A 13,595-nucleotide genomic window follows, 5' to 3' on the forward strand; every position below is an offset into this window, starting at 1 on the left:
TGCTTTGTCTCATAGTGGCGTTTGACATTGCCACTTTTAATCAGTGCCACGGTTTCTGAACATATGAGACACACTGGTTTGCTGCTTGCGGCCGGAAGAATGAACATATTGTGGCGGACCACCAGGTGGCTCCACTCACACCCAAGTTGAAGGGAAGTGTTGGGGTGGAGATTTTGGCACTTACTATATGTGAAGTTCTGAGAGTCAGTTAATAAAGTTGGAGTGAGACACTGAGACCTCTCCTGTCGTTATTACATACCTCCACATTGGTGACCCCTGTAGCGAACATGCTAAGGCTCGACGACGAAGCCAGCTCCGGCCTGGAAGCATCGGACCGCCGGACTTTCACCTCCGCCGATGGCTGCGTTTGCTGTGGCGCTTAAATTGCCGGATTTTTGGCTTCACGATCCTCCTTCATGGTTCGTGCACGTAGAAGCTCAGTTTGCTCTTCGTGGAGTTTCAGCCGACGATACTAAATACCACCATGTGGTGGCCTCACTTGACCCGCTGTCAACCCGCCGCGTGATGACTCTCGTCCGGGACCCCCCAGCCCAAGGCAAGTATGCCGCCCTCAAGGCGCTGCTGCTGCGGCGTTACTCCCTCTCTGATGCTGAGCGGGCCGAGAAACTCCTTTCCCTCACGGGCCTGGGCGACGGCACCGCTCTCGAGCTCATGGAGAGCATGCTGTCCTTGCTGGGCGCGGATGACGGAGGATTTCTCTTCACCCACCTCTTTCTCCGACAGCTGCCGGCTCCAATGCGCGCTGGCCTTGCCAACTCCCCGCTATTGGCCACGAAGGATTACCGCTCCCTTGCGGAAGAGGCGGATCGCATCCTCCTGGCTACCAGGACTTTCGGCGTCCAGGCGATTGTTCAGAACTCACCAGCGTTTTCCCCCGCCCCCTCACCGATGCCCCAGGGGCCCTCCGAGTCGGAGGGAGCATTCCGGAGCATTCCGGGAGCATTCCGGCCACCGTGGACGAGTCGTCCACGGTGGCCGGAATCGCTGCACAGCGGCACCGCGGAAAAGGGCTTTGTTTTTATCACCAGCGTTTTGGAGCGAAGGCACGGCGCTGTCTCCCGCCTTGCAGTTTCCAGACCCAGGGAAACGGGCATGTCAGCGCTCTGTAGCAGCCGCGACCGCTGGCAAGGAAAGGCTGCTTTTCTTAGAGGGCTCATGCTCGGGGAGGCGTTTCCTGGTGGACTCCGGCTCACAGAAGAGCCTTCTTCCCCCGGCTGGCTCGGACAGGCTAGCTGAGGGCTGCGGGCCATTGCTAACAGCGGATAATGGCTCTCCCATCAAAACCTTTCGGTGAAAGGTTGGTGACTGTTTGCTTTCATGACCGTGACTTTCAGTGGAACTTTGTTGTTGCTGCTATAATAGGCGCTGATTTTCTTTGTGCTCACGGACTGCTGGTTGATGTTGCTAACAGATGTTTAATTGATGCTGTGTTATTTTCCTCATTACCTGTTTGACTCAGGGTGCTCAGCCCGTGGTACATGCTAACTCAGTAGATTTGGGTGACGTTTTTCAGTGTTTGCTTTCTGAGTTTCCCTCACTCACTGTCCCCACTTTCTCGAGCACGGTGACGAAGCATGGGTGGAGCATTACATAACTACAGTAGGGCCCCTGGTGTTCGCGCGCGCGCCGCCTCGACCCTGCCAAACTGGCTGTCGCTCGGGAAGAATTTGCCACCATGGAGCGCCTGGGCATCGTGCAGCATTCGAACAGTGCCTGGGCTTCTCCGTTACACATGGTGCCTAAATCTGATGGTCGGTGGCGACCTTGTGGGGATTTCCGCCGTCTTAATAATGTCACAGAGAACGATCGTTATCCCATTCCCCACATCCAAGATTTTTCCGCCCATCTTGCGGGGACCTCGGTTTTTTCGAAGATCGATTTGGTACGGGGATATCACCAGGTTCCCGGGCGCGGGGAGGATGTCCCCAAAACCGCCGTAATTACACCTTTCGGCCTTTTCGAGTTTCTGCGCATGCCGTTTGGCCTGAAAGGTGCCACCCAAACCTTCCAGCGGTTGATGGACTCGGTCTTGCGCGGGCTGCCCTTTGTTTTTGTATATCTTGATGATATACTGGTGGCCAGCAGCTCGAAGGAGCAGCACATGTTCCATCTGCGTCAGGTTTTTCAGCGTTTGGCGGAGCATGGACTGATTATTAATCCGTCTAAATGCCAGTTTGGGTTGCCCGTTCTCGATTTCCTTGGGCACCGTGTTTCCGCCGAGGGCGCGGTTCCGTTGCCTGACAACGTCCAAGCTGTTTCGGAATTTCCGCATCCCACGAATGTTAAGTCACTGCAGGAATTTTTGGGGATGGTGAATTTTTACAACCGTTTTCTCCCCAGAGCGGCACATCTGCTGAAGCCCCTTTATGGCGCGTTAAAAGGTAAGAAAGCTAATGACTCCGTTGACTGGTTTCCGGAAAGAATCCAAGCGTTTTCTGATGCTAAGTCAGCGTTAGCTGATGCTGCCCTTCTGGCCCACCCATCCCCCTCAGCGCCGATTGCGTTGACCACCGATGCGTCGGACATAGCGGTGGGTGCGGTGCTGGAACAGCGAATCTTGGGTGTCTGGCAACCGCTCGCCTTTTTCAGCCGTACGCTACGTGACAGCGAACGCAATTACAGCGTTTTTGACAGGGAGCTACTGGCGCTCCACCTGGCGACTCGTCATTTCCGTTTTTTTCTCGAGGATCGTCACTTTACTGCATACGTGGACCAGAAACCCTTGACGTTTGCCATGTCCAAGGTTTCTGATCCATGGAGTGCACGCCAGCAGCGCCAGTTGGCAGCCATTTCTGAGTTTACCACGGACATTCGGCACGTGGCTGGTAAACCCAATCATGTGGCTGACTGTTTGTCCCGTGCGCTGGTTTCTCCCGTCTTTCTCGGCATAGACTACTCCGCCATGGCTGCCGATCAGAGCGGTGACATCCTCGCGCTTAAATCCACCCAGACGGGCCTCATACTAGAGGACAGAACCATGCAGGACGGTGGTCCCCTCCTCGTCTGTGACGTTTCCACTGGCCGCCTTCGCCCAGTGGTTCCCGCTTCCTGGCGTCGTCAAGTTTTTGACTCGGTACATGCTCTCTCTCATCCAGGGGTCCGGGCCTCTGTTAAACTGGTCAGCTCTAAATTTGTTTGGCCAGGCCTTTGCAAATCTGTTAAGGAATGGGCGTCGGCGTGCATTCCCTGCCAGCGCGCGAAGGTTCATAAACACACCAAGGCACCCCTGGAGCCGTTCTTCATACCCGGCAAACGTTTCGATCATGTGTATGTTGATCTGGTGGGTCCTCTGCCGCAGTCACAAGGTTTTACGCACCTTTTGACTGTTGTTGACCGGACCACCAGGTGGCCGGAGGCGGTCCCCCTGGCGTCCACTACCGCAGAAGTGGTGGCCAAGGTGTTTTTGTCAACCTGGGTCTCGCGTTTTGGCCCACCCGCGGACATTGCGTCAGACAGAGGCCCCCAGTTCATTTCCGAGCTTTGGTCGGCCATGGCTGATGGACTGGGGGCTAAAGTCCACCGCACAACCGCATACAACCCGCAAGCTAATGGGATGTGTGAACGGTTACACCGGTCGCTTAAGGCTGCTTTTCACACCTCCTTAAAGGATGGCAATTGGGTTGACCGCCTCCTGTGGGTTTTGCTTGGGCTGCGCTCTGCGGTTAAGGAGCTTCCCCAGCTGAGCTAGTGTTTGGTCAGCCCCTCCGCATGCCTGGAGAATTCTTGCCCGAAAATCCTCCTCCCTGCTTCGATCCATCGGTGCTATCTCTCAACCCGCGTTTGCACTCGCTTCGGGTTCCTGGTCCGGTGCGCCATTGCGTGCCTGACACCTTTGTTCCAAAGACTTTAGAGACTGCTAAGTTTGTTTTTGTCAGGCACGATGCCCACAGGACAATGCTGCGGCCGCTGTATGACGGCCCATTCAGGGTTATTGAACCGGGCCAGAAACATTTTGTTTTGGATTTTGGGGGTCGAAGGGAGACTGTGTGTGTTGACAGACTTAAACCTGCACATGTTCTTCCGGACAGTAATGTAGTGCCGGCCCAGGCCCCTCGCCGTGGCCGTCCTCCTTCGATGGGGTTGACAGACTCTGGTTTTCCCCCCAGGACTACCCCCGGACCACCGGCGTTTGAGCCTCCTCCTGCCTTTCCTGCTCGCCTTCACCAGCCTCGTTCACAGGATGGACCTTCCTCTGCCTGTTCTCTCCCTCCCAGGTTCAGTCGTTTGGGTCGTTTGCTTAGACCCAGGGTCCTGGACTGAATAGAGACCTAACTGTGTGTTCGGGGGGGGGGGGGGGGGGGGGGGGGGTATGTGTGGCGGACCACCAGGTGGCTCCACTCACACCCAAGTTGAAGGGAAGTGTTGGGGTGGAGATTTTGGCGCTTACTATATGTGAAGTTCTGAGAGTCAGTTAATAAAGTTGGAGTGAGACACTGAGACCTCTCCTGTCGTTATTACATACCTGTCGGTCCATTCAGTCTTGAAAGTTCTATTTTCAATGTCTACTTTTCTCTTTTTTGAAAGTGCCATGGTTGTTTTACCTCTTGTGACTCCCACTCACATCTTGTCTCACTGTATCGTTAATCGTCTCGCTTGTCATTCGCCTCTCACCGTCTCTTTCCTCTGTCTGTCTGTGTCTGCACTCAGCGTTGCGATCGCCTTGAATGCGCAGATGTGATTGGCTAAGTAGTGTCACGTGGGTGGCTTAACTCGCACACCATTGGTTTGTATGTTCCCTGGTCTAATACAATGTAACGTTACCGCTTAAAATTGAATCGCCGGTCAAAATTAAATATAATTTAATATTTTGTTAACTATAGGTCCGGGTCCATATAGGATGGCGACTGGGTCCTGACCGCGTGAGGCATCCAGAAGACGTTTCAACAATCAGCTCATCTTTGGGTCTGCTGATGTCCAGAACATAGTTGAGCTAAAAAAACAGAGTTGTCATAGACTGTGGATGACAAAATCAGATAAGCACTAAAAGTTGCACTTTGCGACATCTGAAAACTTTAACATACAAGCTACAAGCTACAACATACACCATGATGAACGGCTGGCCAAAATGTTCTCAGGCTTTGTCAGAGCTTCGCACGGTGGTCCACACACGTCAGGAAAAGTTGCATCTGTTGACCTTCTATAGGGAGTGCAGAATTATTAGGCAAGTTGTATTTTTGAGGACTAATTTTATTATTGAACAACAACCATGTTCTCAATGAACCCAAAAAACTCATTAATATCAAAGCTGAATGTTTTTGGAAGTAGTTTTTAGTTTGTTTTTAGTTTTAGCTATTTTAGGGGGATATCTGTGTGTGCAGGTGACTATTACTGTGCATAATTATTAGGCAACTTAACAAAAAACAAATATATACCCATTTCAATTATTTATTTTTACCAGTGAAACCAATATAACTGTCATGAATCGCCGTGCGGCAGGCAGGAGTAGGACCAAAAATGCAGGACTCACAGGCACGAGGGAATGAACTCAAAACTCAGCTTTATTCGCTGGCAGAACAAATATACAAACTAAACTAAACTAAACTGGGAAACCACAAACTAAGAACTCACAGAGAGACACAGGGAGATCCACACACGGCATGAGGGACGACGTCACACTGAACAGAGGGAGACGCAGACAGAAATACACAGAGGGTTAACGAGGGAAGTGGGAACACACGGGGAACACAGGTGACACTGATAATCATAACGAGACAGGGCGGGGTGAACTGAACACTGACGGGAGAGGTGAAACAGGAAGTACAGGAGGAGGGAGAGCACGAGTAGAACACCAACGTAACAGGCAGGGGAGACATGGAATAAACACGAAAGGGGACGAGGGCTCATAAATACATAGAGGGCACACAGGGGGAAGAGAGAGCACGGGGAGAACTAGACATAATGGGCAGGGGAAGCATGGAATAAAATACAAACATACAAGGAAACTAAGAACACTGGGCCAACATGGCCCAGGACCATGACAGTACCCCCCCCTCAAGGGCTGGCTCCAGACAGCCCAAACACAGAAAAACAAAACCAAACAGAAAACAACCCAGGGCGGGCGGCGGGGGCCCAGGACGGAGGGCTCGGAACAGAAAACAAAAGAGCACGGCAAACACTGGAGCCCAAGAAAACCACCTAAACACAGAGCAGTTCAGGGGGCCGACCGTGCGCAAGGCAACGGCGGAGACGCGGAACCAGTTCAGGGGGCCGACCGTGCGGAAGGCAACGGCGGCGATGCGGAAACAGTTCAGGAGGCCGGCCGTGCGCAAGGCAACGGCGGCGACGAAGGAGACGACGGAGCAGTTCAGGAGGCCGACCGCGCGGAAGGTAGCGGCGGCGGCGAAGGAGACGACGGAGCAGTTCAGGGGGCCGACCACGCGGAAGGCAGCGGCGGCCCTCCAGTCTCAGGCGTGCTGGCCATGGCCTGGTGGGCACAGGACCAGACGAGGCAGGGCCAGACGAGGCAGGGCCAGACGAGGCAGGGCCAGACGAGGCAGGGCCAGACGAAGCAGCCGATGAGGATGCTGGACCAGACGAAGCAGCCGATGAGGATGCTGGGGCAGACGAAGCAGCCGATGAGGATGCTGCGGCAGACGAAGCAGCCGATGAGGATGCTGCGGCAGACGAAGGCTCCGATGAGGATGCTGCGGCAGACGAAGGCTCCGAAGAGGAGGCTGCGGCAGACGAAGGCTCCGAAGAGGAGGCTGCGGCAGACGAAGGCTCCGAAGAGGAGGCTGCGGCAGACGAAGGCTCCGAAGAGGATGCTGCGGCAGACGAAGGCTCCGAAGAGGATGCTGCGGCAGACGAAGGCTCCGAAGAGGATGCTGCGGCAGACGAAGGCTCTGAGGCCGGGCCAGGCGAGGACGAAGGCTCTGAGGCCGGGCCAGGCGAGGACGAAGGCTCTGAGGCCGGGCCAGGCGAGGTTGCAGAGGCTGAGGCCGGGCCAGGCGAGGTTGCAGAGGCTGAGGCCGGGCCAGGCGAGGTTGCAGAGGCTGAGGCCGGGCCAGGCGAGGTTGCAGAGGCTGAGGCCGGGCCAGGCGGAGCTGCAGCACAGGCGGATGTAGCCGGGCCAGGCGACGACGAGGCGGTCGCAGATGGCGGCTGGACAGGCTCCTCGGGCCCTCCAGCGGAGACAGGAGGCTGAACGGGCCCCTCGGACCCTCCAGCGGAGACGGGAGGCTGAACGGGCCCCTCGGACCCTCCAGCGGAGACGGGAGGCTGAACGGGCCCCTCGGACCCTCCAGCGGAGACGGGAGGCTGAACGGGCCCCTCGGACCCTCCAGCGGAGACAGGAGGCTGAACGGGCCCCTCGGACCCTCCAGCGGAGACAGGAGGCTGAACGGGCCCCTCGGACCCTCCAGCGGAGACGAGGAGGTGCTGGCCGGGCTCACTGGAACCCCCAGCGGACGAGGTAGATGGCGGCGTGGGAGCCACGGAGTCCTGGATGAGCTCATCCGAGCTTCCAGCAGGAGCTGATGTAGAGCCAGAGAGGTTTGGGACCCCTGGCTGAATGTTAAGCCGAACAGAAGACCGTATTGCTATCGGGGACTGGGCCAATGGTTCAGGTGCGAGCTGAGCTACTGGAGAGGCGGATGAGAGTGGGAGCTGAGCTACTGATGGTGGTGAAGTAGATAACTGCACGGGGGACTGAACTGAGGGCGTCTGCACTGGCACAGGGGACTGAACTGATGTCTGTTGTAACGGAGGTGGTGAGAGTGGAGTAGGCAGTGGAGTAGATGACTTCACAGGAGAATGAACCAGAGGTGAGTGCACAGGAGATTGAGCTAGAGGCGGTAGTGATAGTTGAGGGGAAAGTGGAGCTGGTGATTGAGTGGATGACTGTGCTAAGGGATGCTGCACTGGGGACACTGGAGACTGCACTGGGGACACTGGAGACTGCACTGGGGACACTGGAGACTGCACTGGGGACACTGGAGACTGCACTGGGGACACTGGAGACTGCAGTGATGGTTGTAGTGGAGGTGTAACGGGTGAAGGAGTGGCTGAAGTGGCTGTGGGTCGGACGGCTAGTGGCTCAGCTACAGGGTATGGTAACGGCAGGGCTATGGGTTGAATGACTGACTGAGTAGCAGCCTGAGTGGCTGGGTGTAGTGACGGTTGTGGTGGAAGAGAAACAGGTGGTAGTGTGGATGATGGAGCTAAGGGCGACTGAGTGGCAGACCGAACTGATGACTGAAGCGATGGTAGAGGTGAAAATGGAGCTTGTGGTGGAGTTAATGGCTGAGCTAGCGGGGACACAGGAGACTGAACTGAGGGTGGCTGCGAGGGAGCTAACTGGACTGAAGGTGGCTGCGAGGGAGCTAACTGGACTGAGGGTGGCTGCGAGGGAGCTAACTGGACTGAGGGTGGCTGCGAGGGAGCTAACTGGACTGAGGGTGGCTGCGAGGGAGCTAACTGGACTGAGGGTGGCTGCGAGGGAGCTAACTGGACTGCGGGTGGCTGCGAGGGAGCTAACTGGACTGCGGGTGGCGGCGAGGGAGCTAACTGGACTGAGGGTGGCGGCGAGGGAGCTAACTGGACTGAGGGTGGCGGCGAGGGAGCTAACTGGACTGAGGGTGGCGGCGAGGGAGCTAACTGGACTGAGGGTGGCGGCGAGGGAGCTAACGGAGCTGTGAAGGGCTGCGAGGGAGCTAACGGAGCTGTGAAGGGCTGCGCAGGCGATAAGCAGCTCGCATTGACTTCCGCCACACAAAACACAGCCCCTGAATGAACAGTCATAATGTCTGGAAAAGACACAGAGTTCTCACTCACCACAGCAGGTGAATTAGAAGGCCGAATGTCCGGCTGTGGGGTGGCGCGTCGGCGGCGTGAATGCCGTTTTCTTCGGGAAGCCGGAGGTGCGGTGATGGAGGAAACCGGCAACGACGGAGAGATCGCGGCCGGCTCCTCATCCTCCGACCACATTGCTGCGAGAAAGGCAGCGGGTGAGTGACAGTCAGAGTGGAGGGTGGATGGAGAGGAGTCCAGTGGCAGCAGCGTGGAAACGTTTCCCGATTGTGGCGGTCGCTGTTGCGATATGACGAGCTCGCGAATTTGTACTGTCTCCTTGGCTTTCTGCAGATTGGACAGTAGGCCCGAAAATCCTGAGAGCTCGTGGAGATGGGGATTCCCTTTGAGAATAGCCTCGATGGCGTTTATCCCAATGGACATGGCTTTAATGTCCGAGGCGTGGGAAACTCGCTCCCACAGGCCGAAGATGCGGGCCAAATCGCTTTCCCGGGAGGAGCCTGCTGGGTCCATGTCTGGTGACGTCGTACTGTCATGAATCGCCGTGCGGCAGGCAGGAGTAGGACCAAAAATGCAGGACTCACAGGCACGAGGGAATGAACTCAAAACTCAGCTTTATTCGCTGGCAGAACAAATATACAAACTAAACTAAACTAAACTGGGAAACCACAAACTAAGAACTCACAGAGAGACACAGGGAGATCCACACACGGCATGAGGGACGACGTCACACTGAACAGAGGGAGACGCAGACAGAAATACACAGAGGGTTAACGAGGGAAGTGGGAACACACGGGGAACACAGGTGACACTGATAATCATAACGAGACAGGGCGGGGTGAACTGAACACTGACGGGAGAGGTGAAACAGGAAGTACAGGAGGAGGGAGAGCACGAGTAGAACACCAACGTAACAGGCAGGGGAGACATGGAATAAACACGAAAGGGGACGAGGGCTCATAAATACATAGAGGGCACACAGGGGGAAGAGAGAGCACGGGGAGAACTAGACATAATGGGCAGGGGAAGCATGGAATAAAATACAAACATACAAGGAAACTAAGAACACTGGGCCAACATGGCCCAGGACCATGACAATAACATTTCCACATTCACAAATACACATTTCTGACATTCAAAAACAAAACATAAACAAATCAGCGACCAATATAGCCACCTTTCTTTGCAAGGACACTCAAAAGCCTGCCATCCATGGATTCTGTCAGTGTTTTGATCTGTTCACCATCAACATTGCGTGCAGCAGCAACCACAGCCTCCCAGACACTGTTCAGAGAGGTGTACTGTTTTCCCTCCTTGTAAATCTCACATTTGATGATGGACCACAGGTTCTCAATGGGGTTCAGATCAGGTGAACAAGGTGGCCATGTCATTAGTTTTTCTTCTTTTATACCCTTTCTTGCCAGCCACGCTGTGGAGTACTTGGACGCGTGTGATGGAGCATTGTCCTGCATGAAAATCATGTTTTTCTTGAAGGATGCAGACTTCTTCCTGTACCACTGCTTGAAGATGGTGTCTTCCAGAAACTGGCAGTAGGACTGGGAGTTGAGCTTGACTCCATCCTCAACCCGAAAAGGCCCCACAAGCTCATCTTTGATGATACCAGCCCAAACCAGTACTCCACCTCCACCTTGCTGGTGTGATACCCACTAATGTGTGATCACATTTATGTGAATTAATTTAAGTAATTTCACTTTCAATGTAAGTGATATTTCCATTTGGAAATGCCCTAAATAACTACAGTAATTGTAACAGGAAACTTGGTAACTACCCTGGGATGTTTGTAGCGGACGCTTCATTTTTATACCAATAGGTGGCAGTGTGAGACCATGGTTTGGCCTGTTGTTAGCAGCCTGAAGCGCATGCTCCGCGCTGTTTTCTCATAATGGCGGAGTATTCAGGAAACGGCAAGCCAAGTCTCTCTGTCTGATCATTTCTTTCCTGTTTACAGGACACATATATAGCTGTCTACAGGTGCTGCCACCCGGTACCTGTAACAGTTTTCTGGGGGCTCGTCCGGGATCAGTCCTGCCTTTGAGGCTGGGAGCTGATCCAGTAATACCGGTACTTTGGGCCAAGAGTGGCAAGAAAACACCAACAACTCCAGTCTGCTGGTTGTTACCGACACCTCCTGCTGCTGCCTGATGGAGAATAGATGCTACTAATTGTGCAGGAAATGCATTGGCCATGTGTCACAACTAGCACAATGGACAAGAAGTAAGGAAAAAGACAAATAAGGACTGCTTGGTGCTGCTTGGTGCTCGGACCATCGCCCATCAAGGCAAAAACTGTACGAAAGCTGACATTGTGTGACCCACTGCAAGGGATAGGGAAGCAACCATAGCGGAAGGTGAGAGGAGGAGCTTGGTGTGGGCCATCAAGAAAGACCTTCTCGCCCTCTCTGCTGATGAACTGTTCCAGATTGCCAAATCTCTGGGTCCAGTGCCAGGAGTGGATCAGTCTTGCCTTAAGTCAGGGGATGAAGACAGTTGCTTCGAGTACATCAGTGGTTTCATGTGCAGTAAGGCTTTATTAGAGTCAGAAGATCAGGGCATGTCACACTTATTGTCACTGAAAGATGTTGTTGATGCTGTTACCCAGGGTCATGTTTCTGATTTGCAGATACAGGCTGCCACTGGTAATGATTCATGTGATCTATGTCCAAATGCTCAGCCTCATGATGTCAGTGTTGAAGTGAGTCCAACTAATGCAATGTTTTTAGAAGATGGTCATAATAGTGGTACAGAAGTAACTGACAGTGTGACCCAGAATACCAGCTCTACTGCTGTTTCCCAACGTGATATAGAACTGCAAAAAATACTCTTCAGTTACGAAGAGCTCTCTAAGAAAATTAAGCAGTACATGCCCACATCAGGCTCAAAGAGGAAAACAGATTCGGACAGGTTCATGGCAGGTGAGACTGGACACTTAACCCAAATCACCTGACCCGCTGGAATGAGGGTGTCATACCTGCCAGTCCGCAGACGTCCACATTGTGCAGGGGCTTCATCAGCCTTGATGAGGTTTACCAGGAGCTCTGCCTTTTTTGTTGGTATTGACATGGCATTGCAAAGCAGGGTGATGAGAGTTGGCATGAACCGTCCTGGTTGTTCCTGCACAAGTTCCTCCATCACATTGAAACCCAGCAGCGGTCTCTCCAAAACAAAACTGCTTACAAGAAAAGGCACAGTTATTGACAAATTAGGGTCTTCATTCCCTCTCAAATTAACTGTGATTGGCACCCAGCCATCAAATGGGAGAGTGTCACCATTCACAGCACGGACTTTTAACTCTTCTTCAGTATCAATGACTTCATCAAGTGACCTTACAGGTGTATCTGGTAGATATTTATTTATCACTCTCTTTCAATCATGCTCACTTGAGCTCCCGTGTCCAACAAAGCACTAACTGCTAAACCATTTAGATGGCACTGGGTGAGAGCTTTTTTTCCAATTAGTTTGGCTAATTTTTCACTTTTACTGTTGGTTGAACTGCCAAGAAGTATAGCAGATTTATTTTCTTGGTTATTCTGTCTCTGGGTTGGCACTACATTATGTTTGGTGTCAGCGTCACATTTTGCCAAACTTACAGCAACAGTCTCACTAGTACTACATAGGTCAGATTGGGACGGAGCGTGGGACACGGTTTGTCCCGTGACAGGGACCGGCTCCCGTTTCCCTGACGTATTGTTTTCTTCATGCAGCCAACTGCGCGGTGGCCTTCCTGGGGAAAACCTACTCATCCATCCCTAAGCCACTTTTTAAAGAGGTTAAAGAGTACATACAAGAACTTTTGGTAAAAGGCTGGATAGTAAAGTCTCAGTCCCCGTACGCCGCCCCAGTCGTCTGTGTCAGAAAGAAAGATGGCAGTTTACGCTTATGCATAGACTATCGCCTTCTGAACAAAAAGACTGTTCCCGATCGACACCCACTGCCCAGGATACAGGATCTGATTGATACTCTGGGTGGGTACTCGTGGTTTAGCATCTTAGACCAAGGAAAAGCTTACCACCAGGGCTTTGTAGCTGAGGGCTCTCGCCACCTCACTGCCTTCGTAACACCATGGGGTCTTTATGAATGGGTTCGCATCCCATTTGGTCTCACAAATGCCCCAGCTGCTTTTCAGCGGCGCATGGAAGAGATGCTTGGCTCTCTTAGAGATGAATGTTGCGTCCCATACCTCGACGATGTACTTTGCTATGCAAAAACATTTGACGACCATGTTGAGACTAGAGATGGACCGATCCGATATTACGTATCCGTATCGGTCCGATACTGACCTAAATTACTGGATCGGATATCGGAGAAAAATAAAAAATGTAATCCGATCCATTAAATATCACGAAAGCACCTCACAAAACTTGCAACACGCCGTAACTCACCTCAGAACGTTAGCACGTCGGAGCAGTATGTCTCATGTGATAGAGCGGCTGTGGCATGCGGGACCTGTCGGTGGTCTGGATAGCATTTGGAGCTTAGCTAGCAACCTCCGACAAAGTTATCCCCGAGAGAAGTACAGCAAGTGTGTAAGTCCATCTCTGAATGTTTGTAAAGCATTCCCGCGTTAAGCTTAACAAGCGACTGCCTCTTCTTGCTGCTACTTTAATCATGAAACTGCTTAATGATCAGCTGATCGGCTTTTCTGTCGTGAGTCCGTGTCTCTTGTTTGTTTTTGGCCCACTTTGCACCAGAAAGAGGAAACCAGCGGCTGAACAACAGCAGCACGTTTAAGCTTGATAAGCTGTTGTTAGAATTTATTTAATATTACTTTCTACACCAGGATCTTTTTCTACGTAGCTGACGCTGGTA

The 13,595-nt window shown here is 53.0% G+C and overlaps 1 protein-coding gene across 1 annotated transcript; it reads left to right on the top strand.

Moving 5' to 3' along the window:
- The first annotated feature begins 357 nt into the window (after positions 1-357).
- LOC147329704 (uncharacterized) lies at positions 358-1,130 on the top strand. The gene is made up of 2 exons (XM_086290865.1): positions 358-870; positions 951-1,130. Exons 1-2 carry the CDS (start codon positions 358-360, stop codon positions 1,128-1,130), a joined length of 693 nt encoding a protein of 230 aa, XP_086146991.1.
- Positions 1,131-13,595: the final 12,465 nt, after the last annotated feature.

This window comes from Aulonocara sp. 'chitande type north' Nkhata Bay, linkage group LG5 (assembly GCF_057382095.1).
Source record: "Aulonocara sp. 'chitande type north' Nkhata Bay isolate Kocher_YH1m ecotype deep benthic linkage group LG5, A_spYH_male_GT1.1, whole genome shotgun sequence".
NCBI lineage: Eukaryota > Metazoa > Chordata > Actinopteri > Cichliformes > Cichlidae > Aulonocara > Aulonocara sp. 'chitande type north' Nkhata Bay.